Raw genomic sequence first — 22,394 nt, 5'->3', positions numbered from 1 at the left:
CTTTACAAGATGCTTTGCTAATTTCCATTGGAATTGCTATCGCCATTGCAGTCATTAGAATCAAGTTTTTGGGAATCTATTTTTGGTCACATAGTTATAATTCAGGATTGCTTCAGGCTTTTTATTGTTACTTTCTCATTTAATTGAGCTCATTTTTTGGTCCATGACATTAGGAAAAAAACCTTTGCTCCCTTAGTTGCTCTGATGCCCAGGACAACTTCAGAATTGAGAAGGGGAAAGAAGTGCAGAGAGGTAGCTTGACCAAAGACTTTGACCTCTGCAAATGTGAACATATTTTGTTGTATAAAACAGTATTTCTTAACAGCTCACTAATGCATTGTTTGCCCGATACTTTAAAAGAAAATTCACAGTTTCGGGATAAAAAAAAACAACAAAAACATTCTGCTTTAAAGTATCTCAAGTGAAATAAGTCAAATAGATTCAGGCTTCTGCTGTAGCAATTTCTCAAAACAGATCCTGTGTGGCTTTTTATTTTGAAATTCCTTAAGCGATTTTTTTTTTTTAATAGAACATTTTAACAGTTTGCAGATTAGCAGAACGACAAGTTTATAGAAATCAAATGTATATGACATAATTAAGCAATTTTACTATATTTTATATCCTTTTTATATTTTTATATAATTATATATAATTTATATTTTTATCCCATTGCCTTTTTATATCTTTTTTTTTTTCATATATATATATATATATATATATATATATATATTTTAGCTATTTCCAGTTCATTTACTTGAAGGACAAATGTACTTTGAAAGCAATTTTGCATTATATATTAAAAAGTAACAAATGTTTTTATATAAATGTAATAGAACAAGTGATATATCTTAGGTCAGTCTTAGAACACTAACTTTTGAACATGAACCCAGCTGCTGCAGATAATGATTAGATGAACAGGCACAAAACAATAAATAGGAAGAGTTCTGATCTCAGGTTAGGGATAAGAAGGAAGCAGCTTGCTTTGAAATAATTATTTTACTGCAGAGCAGAAACGGCATAATAAGAACTTCACGCTGCCAGAAGCTGTAACCCTTGATTGCTGGAATACAGCTGTCACATTAAAAATGACACATTGCCAGGAGATTGGCATAGCTGTGGTAATCGCAGACCTCACATCTGTGCTATGCTTGCCCAATTAGGGAGATCCTTAGTGCAAGTCTAGGCCAAGGTTAATGAAATTATTTCATGTTTTATTGTAGTAGTGCTGTTAAAAATACATGGAAAAGTAGATTAAAACTTATTTTGATTAACAGTGGTAAAAACTGAAAAGCCAGAGGCTCTTACTCTAAGAAAAACATTTTTACAAAACCACTGCACAGAACCACAAATGTTGTAATGAAATTGTTCAATTTTAACTAACTACTTTAAAGATAAATGCTTAAACCAAACAAAACCATTTTCAATACATTCCTGATTTATGAAAATTAAAAACATCTTAAAGGTAGAGCAAATTTCTAAAAGAATTTCCACATTTCTATAAGAAATCCTACTCCTGCATGCACAAGCCATGCAGCCTTTGGTACACTTCAGTTCTTCACTCCACCTCCAAGCACAACGTGCATTAGTGATACTTGCAAACTTGGAACTGCACACTGCCAACGGGAAGAACAACTGGCCTGAGACTGAGCTATACTTTTTCAAAAGAAAACAAAACCAAGTTATTTCATGGCTGATAAGGTAGTGCTTCACTGAGCAGACAGCATGTAGAAACTTGTTTGTAATCACCCACATTTCAGAAAGAGGGGAAATACCGACTGAGGATTCATGGACAAATATTTCCTTACCATGAATATCTTTATTACCATGATTATATTAATTATTTGGCTATGCTTCTTTTTGAGTCTTGAAACCAGGGCAAGCTTTAGCTCTGGAAATAAATGCCTTATTGTCAAAGCCTGGCCAGGAAAACTCTGAAGTTCTTAACTCTGAAGGCTTGAGGGGGCTCTCTTTCAAGGGGAGAAGAAACCCCACCAATTAACATTTGGTAATAGGAAAAAGGGAACAGCTGTAAGCAGTTTTCAGGCTGAATTCAGTCGAGAAGTCAAAAGTAACCAACAATAATGGCAGCGCAAATAAAGACTTGCACTGGTCCACAACGAAAGGCGTGTGTTGTTCCGGAGTCATATTGCTGTGCCTGGGCAGGCACACGAGGGAAGGAAAACTAACCAAATGCTCCACCACACGGCAGGCTGTGGGGGCCATTGGTTGCCTTTTTGTTTGGCATTGTTTTTAAGCTTTGTATCGACAATTTGGAAGAGATGAAGACATGGAAGCCTCCCTAGAACCACTACTTCGGTTTTACCAGGAGCCCTGAGTAAAGGCAGCATGACTTGCACTGGCACAGACTCCAGCCTGCTGTAATCAACGTCTAGAGGGGAAGACAGTGAAAAAGAAAAGGGTAATGCATCTCATGTTACCTATCTTGAACAATGAAAAAGCATGAATCAGCCTCAAAAGTACCATCATTTTAGCTTAATAAGTTTAAACCTTAAAATAGCAAGTAGTTAATTGCAAAGTAGTTACTTCGCCATGTCTTTAGGTCCTGTTCTCCTGGCAACCAACTTCGGCACACACATTGACAGCAGCTAAAAGAGAGAAAAATCACCTCATAAAAGCATGAATAAAAATACTCCTCTTCCCAGAGTCTTCCAAGAGGAAAAGGGAGAGATAATATTGCAAATATCCCATACTTGTGTGGCAAAAGATCCATTTACCAAATGTCCTGCTGTGAGAAACAATGGGGGAATTTAAATGGGTCACCAATTACAATTCCAGAAACCCACAGGAGCTTACGGGACTTCACTGAGCACTGGATTACACACCTCTGCACCTGGGGGAACAGAGTTTGGAGACAGGTGCCACAGAATTGCCTGAAGAAATGAAGACACGTCTTTTGCATTCTGGCATTTGGCCAGACTGAGAAAAAAAAAAAAATCGAGGAAACAGCTAATTGATATGTTTTTCAGAAGTATAAACTAGAGATAGAAAACAGCTTTCTCAGTCAAAAATTAACTTTCTAATGGTAGCAGGCAAGAGGAAGGTTATTAGTCTACATTTAGAATGAAGCCTTCAAATTATCTAGCCAAATATTTTTCTGTGTGCATACTTGTCTAGAGTGACTTAGCACTACATGCAAAGGATTTCAAGCTCCCTCATGCTCATTTCTCCCTCTGTCCCACTAGAATTTGTTAATAACCTAGATAAGCAGTGAATAAATTAAACACCATGAACACCACTACCACTTATCAAAATGAATGAAGAATTTCTGTAGTACTTGTACTGTTATAACGTGAGCATACTAACACAGCACGACAAAGGCAGCTGCAGCATAAATGGCTGGAGCTACATTAATTTTCAAATAATTTGTACTTGAACCATTATCTAGTATAAAAAAAAAAAAAGTTTCACTGATGTAATGAAACCCACCACAACTGTGAATCTAGTCATTACGATTCTAATGGATACGAAGCCATTTCTACCAGTACGGACTTGGCTCACAGCAGGTTCATAGTTGCACGCTCCATTAAATACATACACTTACAAAATCCAATTGCTGGAAAAAGATTTTTAATATTTTCTCTTTTAAATTGCTCAACCTCTTACATCAAATTGTGTCATGTATTGCCAAATAAGAATAGTGTTACCAGTCTATCTGATAGCCTGCTGTAAACAAAGCAGTGCCAGTCACAGAATGCAAAGATGCTGGCACCTTGCTGCTGGGATGCCTGCAGCTATTTGTGGGGCAGGCTGTCAGTCATGAGAATTTGTTAAAAAACTCTTTAAAATGTGACAAGGAAGATTAACGTTAAACCCTGTGTAACAGATACTGTTTTCTTCAATTTATATTCCCATTACTTCATTTTTCCTATGTTAAGGGTAGACAAGGCTATCTGGCCAGCAAGGATTAATGAGAATAGAGGAAAAAGATGCATTCCCAGTATTTTGTTATTATGCCCTACCAAAGAATTTAATAAGTTGAATTTTCCTATTAATGCAATTGAAAATTTAATGAGCTTCTTAATTTATGACTTCACTAAGCTTGAATTATAAAACAATAATACAAGCTGCACTCTAATTGCCTGAGTGTGTCTGAAGATGACAGGGTGTTTAGGCTTTCACTTCAGCATCTAATCTAAATATATTAACAAATAGTACAAAATCTTTGCAGTCATTCAAAGAAATAGGACAGAATTAATTATTTTTCTGTGACAAAGCCATGCTATTAAAGAATTATCCTATCCACATCATTGTGGAGGATCTCCAAGTTCCTTGCTTAATATTAATAAAGTTTTGTGGTACCCTTGAGAGGCTGTTAAGAAAGATTATTCCCTCTGAACCAATAACCGGAAACGAGATCGAGCTGGTAGTATCGCAAAAATTTAGGGTCTACGCCAGGTGTTGGAAGGAACTGAATGCACTCAGCTCTTTTAAATGTGCCTGGAGCTGTAGACATGTATCACATCAGATCAAAGAGCAGGCTCCATCTTCTGTTCTGCAATACTGCAGCCTTTTTCCTGAATGACTCCCCCATTCGTTTCAAAGCTTACTGGTGCTACACCGTAACCAAAAAGGTCACTGTGCTGATCTGCTATGGGTCAGCGAAGGCATTACAGCTGGAAGCCCCTGCAGTCTGACGCTGGGCAGCTTCATACAGCATCTTTAGCTCTACCTGAGCAGCGCTGCATAACAAGAGCACAAAGCAACAGCTGGGTTCCGCTTGTTCAAGCCAGAAGTTCTCATCCATGCAGATCCTCACTACGGCAGGCCTGGTCAAAAAGGATGCTTTCCATACGAAATTCAGATTTTGAATTTATCTTAACTTACCCCAAACAAAGTTTTTTATATCAGACAAAATCTGGAAAATTTTAGGAGTTCTAATATTCATTCTGAACATTATTTTTGTTTCAACAGTTCTCTGCTGTTTCATGACAGTTTAATAGCAGCATTAGCTACAGAATTGTGCTGTTGCATAGGAGCTGACATTCTGTTTTCATTTCTAAAAATCGTTGTCAGTAATCAGTACTTCTATACTGTTTTCTTACACAAAGGCGTCACCACTACCTCTAGTAGCATAGTGGGCTATGCTACTAGACTTCAAAAAAGCAGCAAATTCATTGCAAGGGATTTCAACAACATCAGGAAGTTCCTTCTTGAGGAGACAAGGCATTGGGCTTTTTGTTCTTGTTTACGAGGGTAACTTCACAGACATACCTGGAGTTTAGGGATGGAGAGGAAAAGAATGAAAAGAAGGAAGCCATTTATAGGCATTAGTATTCAAACTGGCTTTCTCCAAGCCTCCTCCTCCCTCTAAAGAAAATACATAGGGAAGCACACGAACACAAGTAGCTGCAGGGTCTAGCAGCGCCATTTGTCACTGCCAAGATTCATCAGCGATATGGGATTACAAGAGGGAACAACTTAAAGGTTAAGGATTTATCTAGAACATCTGAAACAGATACTAAACTGAGATTTATAGCAAAGTGCTTGATGAAAATTAATGTTTACTGTCTAAGCTATCGTTACACTGGAAACAAAGGAATTCATTCCTCTGCCAGGAGCCACCAGTTACCTCTTCCACTGGTTACCAATACTTAAGAACAGGTAGATATGTTGAAGGTTTTGCATTTTGACTTTACTGGGCAGAAAATTAGAAAAGAAAGTTACACCTACCCCAGTACATTCACCTGGGTGAAACATTACGTGCATGGGCAAAGGCTTTGGAGATGCCTGCGAGAGACAGGCTTTAAGTGTCTGAATGTGGTTCACTGACTACCGAGACCAAGACCCTAGGAGCAATAAAGGCTTTTATAAAAGCTAATAAAGCTAGCTTTATTGGTTTTGTAGAGCCATCATCAGCATTTTCCTTTCAATATCTATCTAATGACATGCTTTTAAAAAGAGTTATAGGCTTGTAAAGATCAATGAAAAAATAACGGCCCGTGAGCAGAGGCATTACAAGCCTGCCATCCCCACGTCCCTGCTGCTACGCAGCTTCACCGCGATCGGATGGGAGACAGGGGCACGGCGGGACTGGGCAGGCTGCTGTGCAGGAAGCGAGCCACGTGAACCAGGCAAGTTTTGAGCCTCACCACGTAACCCAGTTAGGAGTCACACGTAGTTGTGCAAGAATACATTCTTTTTAATATTACACCAGAAAAACAAATGCTTTCATGTACACTAAAAATAGTGGCGTCAGCTATAAAAAGAGAAGAAAAATTGCATATTTCCACATTATGCTCTTTGCAGGAAGCGTACTTTTCCCATCCCTCAATTTGGACAATGAAAGTCAGCTAGAACATTTTCTGCTCTTATTAGATCATGTTTAGCAAGATTTAGGTTCTTAGTGCTGTAACTTACAGTCTTAGACACTGCACAGATTTTTATTTAATTTAAAAAATTCAATTGGAATTAAATCAGCATTATTCTTATAAAAATAATGGCTACAGTAGGTTTGTTATTACCTCTATTTCAACAAAATATTTATCCTTAGAAAAAGGCAATTTTTATTCAGTAGTTTTGAACTAGTAGCAGCTTTTTACATGTCAAATACCTAAATGTTTGTTTGGATTAAAGGAAACATTAAATACAGGTAAGTATTATTAAAACTAGCTGGAAAGAAAAAAAAAAAAAAAAAAAAAAAAGAATTTTTGCTTGCCTCAGGGTTTCTGCATTACTTTAGTTTAGTATTAAATAATAATCTAATTCAATAACAAAAGAATTAGGGTTTCTCAACCCCTGTATAGTCTTAAGACGAGAGAAATCCCTACCTGGATTTCTAGTTGGGTTAACATTTATTCTCTATACAAAGCTACATGCAAATAAGGGAAAGTGGGAAACATTCAAAACATTACAAATCCTAATAGGAACTTCTTTGAGACATTTGCATATATTCATTTTAGTTATTGTGATGCCTTTAGGGTGTAGATAGAGCAGAACCTGAGAATAAGCAGGAGATAGCAGGGAAAACTGATGCACGGCGATAAATCCAACTATTTCTTTTTCGAAGACTTGAAGTATGTTTTAAGGAAGGAAGCTAAAGCAGCTAGTTTTAGATCACTGTAGCCTTAATATAAGACAAAGTTCTCCAGTGTTCTCTTACAAAGGTGAAAATATTACTAAAGGTAACCAAAGCAGGCTTAAACAACCTTGGCTATGCAGATTTTCAGAATACAACCAGAACCTAGTGTTTTTAAAACTGTTAAAGCCTCATGATTTAATAACCTCAGAACATATCTCCATCTGCATTAGTCTGAAGCATTCTACAGAACCAAATAAAGTTACAAACACCCACCCTAAAAATCATGCAAGTGGCTCACATATACACAAAATAACTTTTGTAAGGAGTTTTTGTTTTCATTTTCTACATTGGTTAGTACACAGTGACTTTAGGCCAGAGAGGCTGGGAAGCCAAAATGCTGGCTAGTAACACTTAAAAAAAAGTTTGTTGGTTCCCCAAGCTAACACACCAGCATGAAGCTGGAATGGCTGGTAGGTGGAAAAATATTTCAGTATATTGGCAAGAAACAAGCTTGCTAAAGACCACATTGCTTATCTTTCCCACCGTGTATTTCTGTTATTACAAATGTAGTTTGAAAGCCCTGTCTGAAGAGTCTGACAGTCACCAAGGAAATCACTCCTATTGCTTCCTCCAGCACTTGCTGTCAGTCGGGCAATTACCACCGTCCCGAATGGGGGAAAAGGCAAGTGCTGTAGACAGGCTGAAGCCCCATTTGTTTATGAGCAAAACCAAGCTATGGGTTCAAATTCCAGAGGTAAAGGGAGATGATTTTAATGATTTCTTCATATATTTGTCTAGAAGATCAATACTGCAGTGAAGGTATGATTTTTTTCACAAGTTCTTCTGAAATCAGCATGAGAGGTCTCAAGAATATACTCTGAAGAATTTTGTGCAAACAAACCAAATGTGCAAGCAGTTATGGGAAGGGATTCAAAGCAATCCATTTTCTCCAAGTTAATGGAATCTTTGTCCTGCAGAGAAGAATTTCAAGTTACCTGAAATCAAAAGAGATGTACCACTTTGAGCTCATTTCAGCTGAGAAGGTTTAGAACAATGGTAAAGATAGGAGCAAATCTAAGGCTGCATGAAAAGCATAAAGACAATTACTGCTAAAAGGGCTTAGTTTAAGGCAAAGCTAGATTTGCATCAAGAAAGAGACGTTTAAATTCATTCTAAATGGCGATTCAAAATATTATCTCATTCTGATTTAGTCTATGTTATATAGTTTTTGACATCTTCGCTTTTTAGATAATTAAAGCTTCCCCTACAGGGCATCACAACAGTTATAAAAATGCTGTCCCTTTGTAAGGGAGGAGAAAAGGTTGGAAAACAGTGAATGTGTGAAACAGCAATGCTCTTTTCTGTAAATCATCTTGCTGGTTTAGTTATTCTTAAGGCAGAGATATAAAAAAATAAAAAAGATGACCAACACATGATTCTGAATATTTTTAAGGCATATTTGTATTCCTAAAGTAAGATTCCCATTAAAACTAAAAAGAAAGTGACCATTTTGTTAAAGCAAACAAATATTTACTAACTTAACATGAAAAAAACTTGATTTTTGAAAACTGCAGTTTTCCAAAAGATTTGGATTCAGTGTAGCAGCACAAATTTCCCAACAGTTTTGGAAGGGAAAGTACTGTGAGAGGACACAAAATGAGTAAACAGATTAGGAGACCAGTTTACCATCTCCCACAAAATTAATAACAATTACTACTCTAACACTAACAACTAGTTTTTAAACTTACACTTCCAATTCTGATGAGAGCAGCATATCTTGTGATAGTGGAGTTCTGAGTTTTGTTTTTCGTTTTTAATATTCCATTTCTGAACAATAATTAATAAAGCTGCAGGAACTCAGCCACTGAAGTAAAAATACTTTATCGCCCCCATCCACCTCTCAGTTCATATGGCCCCTTCCTGGACTAGTGTACCATTCTAGATGCTAGAAAAATTAGGCACTACAGGTAGTTAAGAGACTGCCAAAGAAAGGCAAATATATTAAAACCCTGCTGGTTCCTGCAGTCCAGGCAGCGGGCTGAACAGGCAGAAATGGCACCTACAGGAAATGGGGAAGATTGACCAAACGGAGAATGCCTTCCTTTTTTTCTCCCTGTTATAGTATCTGTGACCCCTTTTAAAGACAAATGTTGCTCATTCAGGTGTGGAGATAAAAAGAACAATTGCCAGTCCTCGCAGAAGGCTCTCTCTCACCCATGTACCTGAGGGTATACTGCCACACCACTGCTGCATCTTCCCTTTTACTTCTGTCAGCTGGAGAAAGGAAGGCAAGCGCAGTGACCTGGCAGAGGCAATGACTAGTGAAGCTAACAGGAAAAAACATGTGGATAGGGAAAGTTTTTCTCCTTTAGCAGCAGCTCCTTGTGCATCCCATCCAAAGCATTTGTAGTCACACGGGAGATGCCAAAATGGAGATGTGGAGGTTTGCTGGGAAGTGTGTGGGGAAAGAGGCACTGAAGCTATCCGCACAGGAGGGAGGCCAAGCTATGGATGGACCGTGAGATAACCAGCTCCTATTGGTAAGAGCTGTAAGCAGCAGTTAGCAGAGCAATTGTCCTCTAAGCCCTACTCTTGCTGAATTGGCTTATATGAGCCACAGGATACAATGCTCCATTAAGCTCACGCCATGTGTTCTGTAGGCACATGAACCTGTCCAACTCAAGCAGGCCACATGAAACATTAAGAAAACCTTAGCAGCACATGCCCATATTTACCATAGCCTAGCAAAAAAGAGTTTAGACCTACTGAGAGGCACCATTCCTTATCTGATAGCAAGCATTTGTGGGGTGTTTTTCCCATTTCTACCCTGAGTAAGTTTGTTTCAAGTCTTACTGGGAAAAGTCTGGAGCTTTTCAGTCTCTCTCCCCGTTTGGTACCCTTTCCTCAAGTAACTATAAATTGCTTCTTCTAGGGTTGCCTAGGGTTAATAAGTTGGAGATTTCTCAGGCAGCAGAATTAGTACTCAGAATCCCATCCCATTCACCACAACTAGAGAACTCCTGTCCTTTAAAAATCCCTTCTGTCTTCAAGCGCTGTCCCTTACACTAAGGTAAGGAGACATTTGACAAATTGTCCAGACATGAGGTTCTGCTTCCCAGGTGTCTAACTACCAGTTTTCATTGACATTTACATAGCCAAGTAGAAAACATGAAAACCAAACTGCCACTTTACTGATGGAGAAGTGCCTGCTGATATGCCTAGTGGCCCCCAGAGACAATAACAATATCTGACTGCCTCTTAGACCTGCTGGGATTGTTTTGTCAGGCATAGGCACCACTCTTTGCATCTGAGTTTTGATGGAGTTTTATGCTATCTGGCACTATAACCTTGAAATCCTCCAAGGTCTTTGACACATCAGCATTGTTGCTTGTTTCTTTATTAATTGGACTTGAGAACAGTTCACTTAATTTGTGCTTCAACTCGGTCATCTTTAATTTCTTAAATTCCTTGAAACAACATTACAGCATCTGGAGGCTTCACCGTATTAAAACTATTCCACCCAGATGCCTCTAATCTGTTCTCACTCCTCTGTTTTAAGTACGCTTCTTACAGCTACCTTAGAGAATGCATCTCCGATTTCTTGGAAAAGCACCATTATTATTTTCAAGCATGTAAAAGGTGAGCTACTGCCACATAACACACTTCTGGTGAAACATGCTGCTAAAGACAAACCCCTCAGCACAGTGCCCAGAGTAGGAGAACAGTCAGGGGAGGTGGAGGGTGATTACAACTCCTTGTGCAGGCAGAAAGCGTACCATTTCGGAAGATGAACTGCACACTGGACACATGAAGTATGTCATGAATACAGATGAACTCCCATGTGTTACATGAATACTGGAAGTAGTCAGAGCTTTGTTTTTGAACAACACCATTTCTTCCTCTTTCTTACTGATACAAAAATTAATCCAAGCAAATTCTTATGCAAACATTCTTCTACCAATGAGTTATTAAAGGCTGTACAGAGATTAAGTGCAAGTGAGCTCCTTCACAAGGGAAAGGAAATCCTCCACAATGAGAAGTGGTAGGACTCCTCCACTCAATGCCAATGAGAAGTGCCTAACGCTACTACTTTCCAGATGCACATTCGTCAAGAATAAAAGTCCTGGCAAAGACCTCAACCCCTCATACTCAGCTCCCAAGGAACATTATCTGCTTGTTCCTCACGTCACAAATGAAAGTCTGCCCAAATAACACCCATCTTGCATCATACTTGGTAATTAAGTCACAGATGTTAACTTTCTTTTTTGATAGTACATATTGGTCACATACCAGGAAGACTTGTCAGTAATTAAGCATTAGAAAAGCAGAAAGATACAGTATCAGTTCCAGCTAATTGATCGCAACACAACACTGTACAGCATTTGGATGCACATCTGTGGTATTTGATCCATGGTCAATCTATCAGATCAATGAGCTTAGTCACTCAGAGGCATGTCTGCATAGATCTGCCTTTCAAGTTTTGCCTGCAACCCTTTTTTCCCCATTTGCACTCTCCCTCCCCCAGAGACATCTCTCCATAGTGACATGAAAGCAATCCAAAATTGTACTCATCTTCCTTTCTTCCCTCCACTAGGAAGGCCACTGAAACTTTTGCACAATTTCTTGGAACATTTGTGGGGTTCTATGTGAGCTGTTCTGATCAACTCACTCCTTTCTCCACTACAGTCACAAGTTACACACAGTGCTTGCCTGGGGTTCACTGAAACTCCTGCAGTTACCTGAACAGTCTGTACAGGATGCAACACATACGTACACTGCTGCATTTTAAACTTAGTTTTTTACTTTTTCATAAACCTGAAAAAAGCGTAATGTCTTTGTCAAAGTCATACTATGAAGGCTATTGCTACACAAGTATTAAAAATGAGACTGGAGAATAACTGAAAGATATTAAGTAGATATAACTGCTGACAGTGCCTGAAAGCTACTGATTGTAATTAACAATATTCCCAGGAATGGATCCATAGAAAGAATAAGGAATGCAATAGCACAGGTTTGGCTTTCCTTCTTTCTTTGAAAATTCTTATCAAATGCAAATTAAGTCAGAAAATTTCACTTGCTAATAATTGTATGTAAATAGCAAAAAAATAAACAAGTAGTGTTACCTTCCTCATAATAAGTTTATAAGGAACTGCTTCTTGTATTCATTCAAATTAAGCTTGCATGGTAAAGTTACTATGCACTTTCCTTTGCTTTATTAGCTATCCAAGAAACAGACCAAGTGCAAGTTACATAGCTGGTAGCCAAGGAGATGGAAACAGGGTATTTTAGAACATAAGAATATTATGAAAAAACAGTATGTGTCTGTGTAAGGGCCTACATATATGTTCTACTGTTCTGCTGGAAGATGGAACTGGAAAATCCTGATAACTCTTTGAGCAACATAACAGCCTTCTCCTCAAACAACTTATGAACTCAGCAATGGAGTAGTAGGTGGGTGAAAGTCTCATTAAAAGTCTGAATGCAAATGAATAACCTTATGGACAAGACTAACAGCATAGCTTAAAAAAAAAAAAAAAAAGGAAAAAAAGACACCAAGCAAAAACCACTCAGATAGCAAAGAAAAAAACTTATTGACATAGGACTTCTTACTAGCGTACTTAATTCTAAAATACATTCTGCAAAACAGACAAAGGGCAACTTAGGCCAGCGATAAAAAAGCTTTATGAAAGGAAAGCACAGTAGCAGGCAGATAGGCTGGGTATCTCATCCAGGTCTCTGGAAAGCACTGTATAGATAAAAATATTACAAAGATGGTGGCCACATTTAGAAGCAATGGGTATCAGCCCCATGCAATGATCATTGACTCCAAGAACGCTTTACTAGAAAAAAAAAAAAAAAAAAAAAGCATAGAATGCTGTGTACAAAGGATGGCCCATGTCAGAAAAAGTCAAGAGGCAGGAGTACTGGCCAGAAGCAAGCTAATCAGGAAATCAAGAGGGAAGCAACGACTGGGAGGTAGAAGCCACAAGTCAGTGAGCACTGCACTTCAGAACGATGACTGCACTGTTTCGCTCGATTCTGATGTACAGGACTGGTTACTGCTACCACAAACAAACTGGGAATACCAGGTTTCTTGACAGTATTAAAGTCCTCAAGTGACAAACATTAGAAGTCATTTAATGTGTGTACTGATCTCTTCTTTGGTTTGCCCATTTGCAATTTTTTCTTGTTCAAACTGATGGATGAACCTAACAATTATTTGCAGGGTATGCTCTTCAGAATTGCATTGCTTTCCCCACATACAGTACTTCTGTGCTGAGACTCCCTAACATCATTAAGATGGAAAGGCATTTCAGCCACAAAAAGCCAGAGTAATTGTGCTTTAATCAACTGAAGTGCACACAGGTTTCTACTGCCATACGTAACCCATGATGCAAGTGCAGCATGGTACCGTGTTGCCTGCTGCCTATGGGACAGAAAAACTGCAAGTTTACCTGGTTTCGAAATATGAAGTATCTGTTTTACTTAGATTCAATGCCTACCTCTCTGAATCTGACTCTGATCAATAAGAAGCACAAGATCAATATGAAACAATTCAGTTTGTGCACTTAGAAAAGTAGAAAACGAGGGAGAAGATGGCTTTTTTTCTTTTTGAAGTATCCCACTACGCCACAACCACTTAAGAATAAGTCACTTGTCAAAGTTTCTAAAATACATTGCATTTCAGCTATTTAAAATAGCATGTGTGACAATGATGGGATTTGTTTTGAATCAAAAAGCAAAGAACTTGGGAACAACAAGTTTTCTGATTTACAAAGGAGCCTGCATATGAAGGAAGGCTTATTAAACAAAAAGGTAAAAAAAAAATAATAATAATAACTTAGTAGCTTGGCAAACTTCTTATCCCTTCCCAAATGAGAAAGCAGCCCTTTATTCCACCAGTTTTGCTTAACTGCTTAGGGCTCTCAAGGTTTGGCTCCTTTGGAGACTGGGAAATGGCCAGAGAAACATTCTATCCATCCCTTCCTGAGCAAAGGAAATCACCACCAAACCTTTTAAGAAGTTTGCAGCTTCTTTAAGTCAGTAAGATGGACTTAAGAATCAGGTTCTCTGCCACTAAGAATAATCAGAGGTTGACTTTGCATACCAGAATCAGAGGCATAAGAACAGAAAAAGGTTTAACAGGATGCATGGCAAATGAACAGTTTTTATTTAATGCATTAAGAAAAGAAACAGATTTATTTTCCGTAACACCTTTATGCAATTTATCTTTTATTAGACAAAATCCAATCTTGTCAGATGTTGCTGTTCATTTGTGTACGTCTGTAGAGCGTGGAATACCCCACCTTATTTTTCCCTATAAGAAAAGATTTTTCATCCTCGACTTTGCTGCCAAGGACAATAGTAAAGCAATAGAACATGAGTTAGCAGTATCAATTAAAATGGAGTTAGTCAAATGCAGACATTCTTTGTTTTGTAATGATTACAAGCTTCACCTTTTGTTATGCCCTCCAAAAGGCTGGATCACAGGCAGAGCAGACACTGACAACTCTTTATATAGGGAAAGAAAGGTACAGGGACAAAAGTTATTGGGAGGAACAGAAGCATGAACAGTCAGAGCAGGAAAAGTACAAAAGGAAGTGCTGTAAACATTAACAAAAAGATGTCATTGAGCACTGGAGAGGAGTCACTAATTGCATCTTCTGTGTGAAAAGCTGGAATGGTAACAACTCTACATCAAAAAATGTAGTAGAAATAAAAATTACTAAATGGTACATACCTTAGCAGTGGCTGTCAGAATAAAATTATGTGACAGTTAACGCTTAAGCCTCCCACACCCCCAAAGAAAAAGGTGCGTTCCAAGCAAGCTCCTCAGTAATTCACTCTTACAATTCATACGGAAATAGAATCGTTCTTGTCACATATAATCATTCCGCCACCAGATACAAAAAGGTGCTACAGGAGTAAAGATGCTATGGAGACCTGGTTTGATTGCCTTCACCTGAAGAGTGACAAATACATTCTTTGGTCAACTATCAGGAGGCTCTGTCTCCCTGCATGCACCTTGCCATTGACAGAGAATACAGTAAGGTTTGTTTGCATCATCTTGAACATTGCAACAATCAGTGTAACATCAGACATGAGCTGAAGTTAGACACTACAGTGTCTCGGAAACACATGACTCCACAATTCTCTGTAAAACAGAAGTGCTTGTCCTGTCACTGAGCATCTAGCTATGACAATGGCTCAGTACTGCATCAGTTAACCAAAACATCACTGTAAAAGTTTACTTACCTGTGGAAAATGACACTGCATACTTTCAGCTTCACTGAGGACTTAGAGATGTTAGATTATATAGACTTACTTTATGGATTCACTTCTTTCTTGATACACAACCAAAGATGTCCTACCATTTTGCTAAGCCTTCGGTACCTTGCCTCATCAATTTCCCCCTATTAAAATGAGGTACTGAGTATGTAGCTTAGATTGGGACTTTAAAGGTGCTTTGTTTTTTTTCTTCAAAAAATGTTTTTTACATATAAAAAGGAAACATGCATAGTAAACAAAACAGATACACACCATATATAATTTTTCCTATTGATTAGGCCTCCATTTCAATATAAAAGCATTTTCTAACAGTTCTAGTTAAAAAAGCATTCTAAGCATGCACACTGTAGTTTTAACATATGTGAAAACAAACAGTTCACAGAAGCAGCAACTGTATTTTTCCACTTTAATGAGTAATTTAATTAAAATATGTAAACAATTAGACATTGGAATAAGTTAGGATAAGAAACGTTAAGTTCATGTATACCAGCACAAGCTAACAGTTCACCTTTTTTTCCTTTTTGGAAATTTAAAGTGGTCTGACCAATATTTTTGAGAAAATCCTTTTGAAACTAAAGATTTTTCATGCTAATCAGAATTCTCAGTACTAATCCACTACTGATTCTGTGGTTAAGTATGTATTGTCTTCTCTGAATAAGCACATAAAACTGAAGTGCATGAGAATAGGACACTTGACACAGATGTTCATGCAATGATATTAACAGCCCTTCCAGAGTATATGTATTTCACAAATCAGCTAGGATGAAGCAAACAAGTATACACTGCTCACAGAAGTCCACTAAAGGGAAAGAGTCAGATGCAGACTTGAAGCTATCATTTTTATTAAAAAATATTTCAGCTGTAGTGCAGTCTCAGAACAGCGGAAAACACCAGAGGCAAACCAAAATCAGGTCTTGAAACAAAGACAGAGGAGAAGGCAGAGAGGCAAAGCTATATAATATTACACAGGGAAGATGAAGGCCCTTTTATTGTGTTGCTAGTAGCATTCAAAAAAAAGAAAAACTCACAATGGGACTGACTATATGGTAGGACTGGATGAAGCATAAGGCTCATATTTCATGAAGACAACAAAAGCAGTCGTATAACATAGGCCAAACTCAGGTCTGGAAATTCATGGTTGCACAAGGGGAAGAGAAAAAAAACAGCATGAAAACTGACATAAATGACATACAATTGATAGAATGATGGCATCTCTTGGCTATTCTGTCTGAGCATAGTGAGATGTTGGTCACTGTCATGTCCAGCACCAAACACTTAATGATCACTAACTTCACCTGGACACAGACACCCGTAGGTTATTTAAGGCAAGGAGAAATTACTATCCATGTTTCTTACCAGCTCTCAGATATTATTGCCAAAATGCAATGATGCAGTGTAACGTTAAGTTTAGATTTGATTAGCAGAGTAGATCTGTGCAATGTAATTTCCCTGAATTCTCCATACTTGAGGGTTTTTTCCCCGTGTAGCTTTAAATCTGAAGTGACAGACTGTATCATGAGAAAGACAGCTAAAAGAAGCCAACTCTTAGAAGTCAAATTCAGAAAACATTGAAGAGATTGGCAAGTGCTTCACCAAACATTTACATTGAACATGAATTGTTGTTCTGATTATGTGTTAACACCAATAAGCAAAGAATCATTTCTAAACAGTTACTCATATCCCAACAGCATTTATTTTTAATTTTTCAAAGCATACAGTATGAGTGCAAACTATTTGTCTCTAAAGCAAGCTACCTTTATGAAACAGTCCTACAAAAACACTCAATGATAGGAAAAAACAGCTCTCGTACCTGCTCGTTAACATCTGTAATGCCTAGTGCAAGGCAACCAGTTTTAAACTTCTATAACCCTGACAAGGACACGATAGACCAGCTCTGTTTCTCCTTAGAATATACCTCCTTACTTTATTTTCCAGCTAAATGCTTGTGCAAAGGAGCTAGAAGGCGGCTTAAGACTCCTGTAAAATGTCCAGAACCTACTTCTGGTGAAGTAAAAATAATAATATGCCCTTTGCTTTTAATAGTCACGTAATTGCAACATTCCCCATCCACCTTGATTTTATTGCTAACAAATTGCTGTAGTGGAATTAAAGCTCAAGCATGAGCCAAAAGAGTGATGAGCACTGCTAGATGAGCTCTAAGAGCATAGAAATACCCTTAGCAATCTGACAGACTCTACTATTAATAACGGTTTGTAGTTCTGATAAAAAACATGATTAATCATGTAAGTTGGACTAACTACTTTCACTGCAATAAACTAAAATTGAACCACTGTGCATGCCTAGTTCTTCACAAAAACTTTCATAGTACCATGAACATTAATCTGGACTGAACTATTCCAGTGATGTTTCCACTTACAGTGGAAGGTGTTACAAAGCACTGTAATTGTCCTTGTCAAAATGCTGTGGATTTGTAATGCAGATTTATTAAACTGAAGCAACTGACAACAAGGCTAGCAGTGTTCTAAGTTGAAAAGCCCTAAAATAATTAAGAAGTGTTTCCTATTATTATACTTAATAGAGATTAGGAACGGCAAAGATCATACACATCTCCTAGAGCTGCCTTCTAGCATTTTTGCATCTTTATCATTATATTTTCCAAGTAGGCTCCACTGTAGAAGCCAGAAAATGTGGCAAAATATAATGTGTTTTTCCTCTAAACTCTACAAGCATTTACTTACTTACACATAACTCCATGGTGCATTTGGTTTTACAGCAAAGGATAGTACTCAATGCGAGCTACTATTATGATTAAGTAATACTATCCAAAGTTTGGGAAAATTTAAAATGTACACAAAGAACAGCATTTATTCAGAGCTCTAACCTGTGATCCAGAGTTTCTCGTTCTCCTGTTAGCTGAGGTTAAGCAATGAGTTTTCTTCCATCTCAGTTTCCCCATCTGTAAAAGGGAAAAATAAAAAATAATGACATTTAATCCCTTCCACAATTGCTTTGACATCTATAAAGAGTCCTTCAAAGGAGTGTTGTTGCTATGAGCTGCACATCAATTTAAATTCATCATTGGTCTGTATCATTGTACTAACAATAACTTCTATTTCTGTTTTCCTTTTAGTAACTGAGATGATACACACTGATATTAGTCAAGAAAAATTAAATTGTTTATATTTTTAAGTAATGACTGTAATTTCTTTCTTTGTTTAGGGATAAAATATAACATGGGATTCCAGCAACCAAAAAAAGTAAGTTTCCACAAGTATATAAGGAAAATTGAATCCATATTCGAGTACAGAGTAAGGATAGAGATGGCTCAGATAACACTAGACTAGAGATGAAGCACTGAAATGGAATGATGCTTCAAAGCTTTGCCATGAAGTACAAATTTGCCTTTTAAAACATGAATTTTATAAGCTACACAACCTTAGTTTTATTAGTTTTTCTCCCCTAGACTGGATATTGCTAACAGATACTGTAAACTTTGCATATTAATATTGTGTGAAATCACACTGAGCAAATGAGTGTCTTGAGAGACACTTCAAAATAGGCTAAAGAAAACTCCTGGTGAAATTCCTCCATCTAGTGGCTGCTAGCACACTGACAGCAGCAGTGAGAGCCCACCGCAGCTACTCAAGATTTCAAGCTCAAGTGCAAAGTGTGCTAAGGAACAACTGCACAGCTGGCAGCCAGTGAAATCAGTGTCAGTGGCTGACATCGCTCCATCTCTACAGTTCCTGCCTGACCTTCTGGATGAAGAGCTGTATTGACAGAAGACATTCAAATCATGGCATTTGAGTTTCACAGAACGTGTAGGTTATCATCACCAGTGCTGTGAATATCTCGGACGTCTGAATTTGATAACCTTGAAATACATGCCACACCACGAGTAAATGAGTAAATGATCAAGTTTCTGCCACTATGAAAAGGGTAACAGATAGAACTACCATGTCACATCTTCTGTTTTACCTAGACAAAAACTTTAATACACCTTTGAATACTGAAAGCAACCTCTGAAGATAAGAGCAGAGTAGAACAATCATTCTTGACAGCTGAATAGGGCCTCGTGTAACAAATTGTCAGTTGGTTTCCCAGCCAGCACATCACACACCACCTCTACCTGAACAGCCAGCAAAACAGTTTAGAAACCAAAGTTCTGCTACAAAAAACTTGCACAGTACTCACGAGTTTTGTTTAATACTGATGTGTAGACTTCACTATTCTTCCAATATCTTATTTTTGAAGCCACTTAAACACTATTACGGAGCAAATAGAACTGCAAAAATCTGAAGTTTACAATTTATAAGACATATAAATAAACATTAAGTGTTTTAGATAAGCAATATACATTGCACAGCTATATCTGCATCCTCTGTTGAAATATTCCCTGGGGTTTCATGTGCCATTCAGCTCCCAGGTGACTCCTCAAAACAGGAATGACAAGGAGTTACAATGTCCAGGACCCAACTTCAGTTGCAGAGGCACAGACTTGTAGACAGGGATTTAGTTCAGCTGCGTTGAGAAGCAGGAAGCAATGGAACATACGCGGACTGTGTGCAGAACATAGTATCAGCCAGTGAGATCCACCTGATGAAAGAGACCAGGTTCCTGAAAGCCCGTACCATAGACCCACATGGCTTACTGCTTTCACTCCCCTACTCCCACTCACAGCTTCATTCTGACTCCTCCTTGCTGCTCATCAACTCTTAATTGCTCTGGTCCCAGACTCATCTCATTTATCTCCCTTTGGGTTCCCTATCCATGCTGCTTTCATCAAGTCCTCTGCCTCTCTACAACGCCTCCATCTTCTCACTGCAGCCCTTTTTGCTTCTTTCTTCCCACTCTTGCTCCCTGCCCGTCCTCACTCCAGAAGCACCATTACCTTCCCTCCCTCCCATCAGCCCCGGAAGGCTTTACTCTGCGCACAATTGCCCTCAGTGCAAAGAGAGCCTACAGAAAGAGCGAGGGATGAGGGGGAACAAAGCAAATAAAACAGATGTGTGCTTTATTGGCTGTTTATTTATTTACTGTCTGTTTTAAAACAAACAACAAGCAGTCTGGAATAATTAAATAAGTCCTCAAAATATACCAACATTTCCACAAGAAGTATTTAAGACAGCATATCTAAGACAAAAATCTATCAAAACCTAGGTGCAGGCACCACACAAAATATAGTAAAACCCAAATCTGGACAGCACTTTACCACCTCAGGCTCATCTCAGCCTTTGGATTGAACATAAGCACAGGGCAAGATAAGAGAAGTCGCTACCAGTGTGTGAGCACAGCACCGAGGACTCTCGGCAACGCACTCGGAGCTGTACGAATAGATCTACATTAAGTTGCACAAGCTGTTAATAGTGACAAACAGTTTCTCATTTAGTAACATCTTTCATCTATTTTTCCATCAGGACTGCGTTTCCAGCAATAACCGGGATAGAAGATTAAGAAAAAATACTGCAGATGGAATAGCGACGGTAAAGCTGAGCGGTTCATTACACCCAGCTGAAAACGTGCCCACTAAGCTTCAGAGCACAGACAGACGGCAAAGCAGCATAACGCTGGGGAAAGACTACGAACAGCAAGGTGAGGAAATTAATTCTATCAGGCTCCATAAACGGAGAAGGAGATTCGTAATTAAAAAGAGCCCGATCCTGATTTCCATGAACAGCTCCACTCTCAACTTGCCCACACTGAAATCCGAGGACAGAAGTAACAGCAAGTGGAAAACTCTCTATCAAATCCAAAGCGAAAGAAAGCAAATAATGAGGGAAACTTGTTCAAAGTACAAGAGTAATAATAGGAGAATAATCACTCCTTACCATGTTTCTAGAATATTTGTAGAAGATAAATACAGAGTTCTGTACTGCGAAGTACCAAAAGCCGGCTGCTCTAACTGGAAACGGGTGCTCATGGTTCTCAACGGGCTGGCTGCTTCCACAAAGGACATCCAGCACAACACAGTGCACTACGGGAACTACTTAAAAAGGCTGGATGGGTTTGATCGCAAAGGAATCTATCACAGGCTCAACACTTACACCAAGATGCTTTTCATTCGTGAACCTTTTGAAAAGCTGGTGTCAGCATTTCGGGACAAGTTTGAACATCCAAACAATTACTATCACCCAGTTTTTGGCAAAGCGATCATTTCCAGGTATCGTGTCAACGCCACCAAAGAAGCACTAAGGACAGGCTCTGGTGTCAAATTTAAGGAGTTCATTCAATATCTCCTGGACGTACACAGGCCAGTGGGTATGGATATCCACTGGGATCATGTCAATAGGCTTTGCAGCCCATGCTTAATAGACTATGACTTCGTTGGGAAATTTGAAAGTATGGAAGAAGATGCAAACTTCTTCTTGCACTTAATTGGTGCTCCACAAAATCTGACTTTCCCTAAATTCAAAGATAGGCACTCCAATGAAGAAAGAACTACCACTAAAATTACACAACAATACTTTGCACAGCTTTCTCCTTCTCAAAGACAACGGAGCTATGACTTTTACTATATGGATTATTTGATGTTCAACTACTCAAAACCTTTTGAAGATTTGTATTGATTTGAGAGCTGGGACACTTCCACTATCACATCAGCTGAATTGCATAACAAATCCAGGTGGCTTCTGTTTATATACACTCCTCTGTTAGTAAAGAATTGATTGAAGAGCAGGAAAACAAACTCGAAACAGAACATAAATGGTTAGTGATGTTTACACCTTCACCTTAAATGCCTCCTTTTTCAAACCATTTTTCTATAATTTCTCCATGTGAAGTGTATGTATATACATGTGTAATACTATACGTCAGGGCTCCCAAATAAAGCACATAATTTTCCATGCTGGTGTGGCTTGTGTTTGCACTGGGAGGACAGTTTGAAATTGAATTCAATGCAGATGACAACTCTACCGTGAGGCCAATATTTTAAGTTCTTTACTGTTCATAAAAACAAGTCTTTGAAAGTTACAAGGTAGCAAGGAAAAAAATACACTAAGAAATATGTATGTTTCATCAAATTCTGCAAAGTATGAAGCCATACAATGAACAGGAATATTTGAGGTTGGTCATATAGTTATTTTCTCCTAAATTATGAATGTGAGGG

General features: G+C 38.3%; 1 protein-coding gene across 1 annotated transcript in view; it reads left to right on the top strand.

Annotated features, from left to right (window-relative positions):
* Positions 1–21,855, top strand: part of CHST8 (carbohydrate sulfotransferase 8) — a gene marked incomplete at both ends in the record, with an annotated part of 135,798 nt that extends 113,943 nt beyond the window's left edge. Inside the window, 2 exons of the mRNA XM_084294731.1 lie at positions 18,509–18,546; positions 20,707–21,855. Of these exons, the coding sequence (XP_084150857.1) occupies positions 18,509–18,546; positions 20,707–21,855 (1,187 nt within the window). The remainder of the gene's footprint in view (positions 1–18,508; positions 18,547–20,706) is intronic.
* Positions 21,856–22,394: the final 539 nt, after the last annotated feature.

The sequence above is a fragment of the Netta rufina genome, assembly GCF_964035555.1.
Source record: "Netta rufina genome assembly, chromosome: 13".
Taxonomy (NCBI): Eukaryota; Metazoa; Chordata; class Aves; order Anseriformes; family Anatidae; genus Netta; species Netta rufina.
This window is presented reverse-complemented; position numbering and strand designations above follow the sequence as displayed.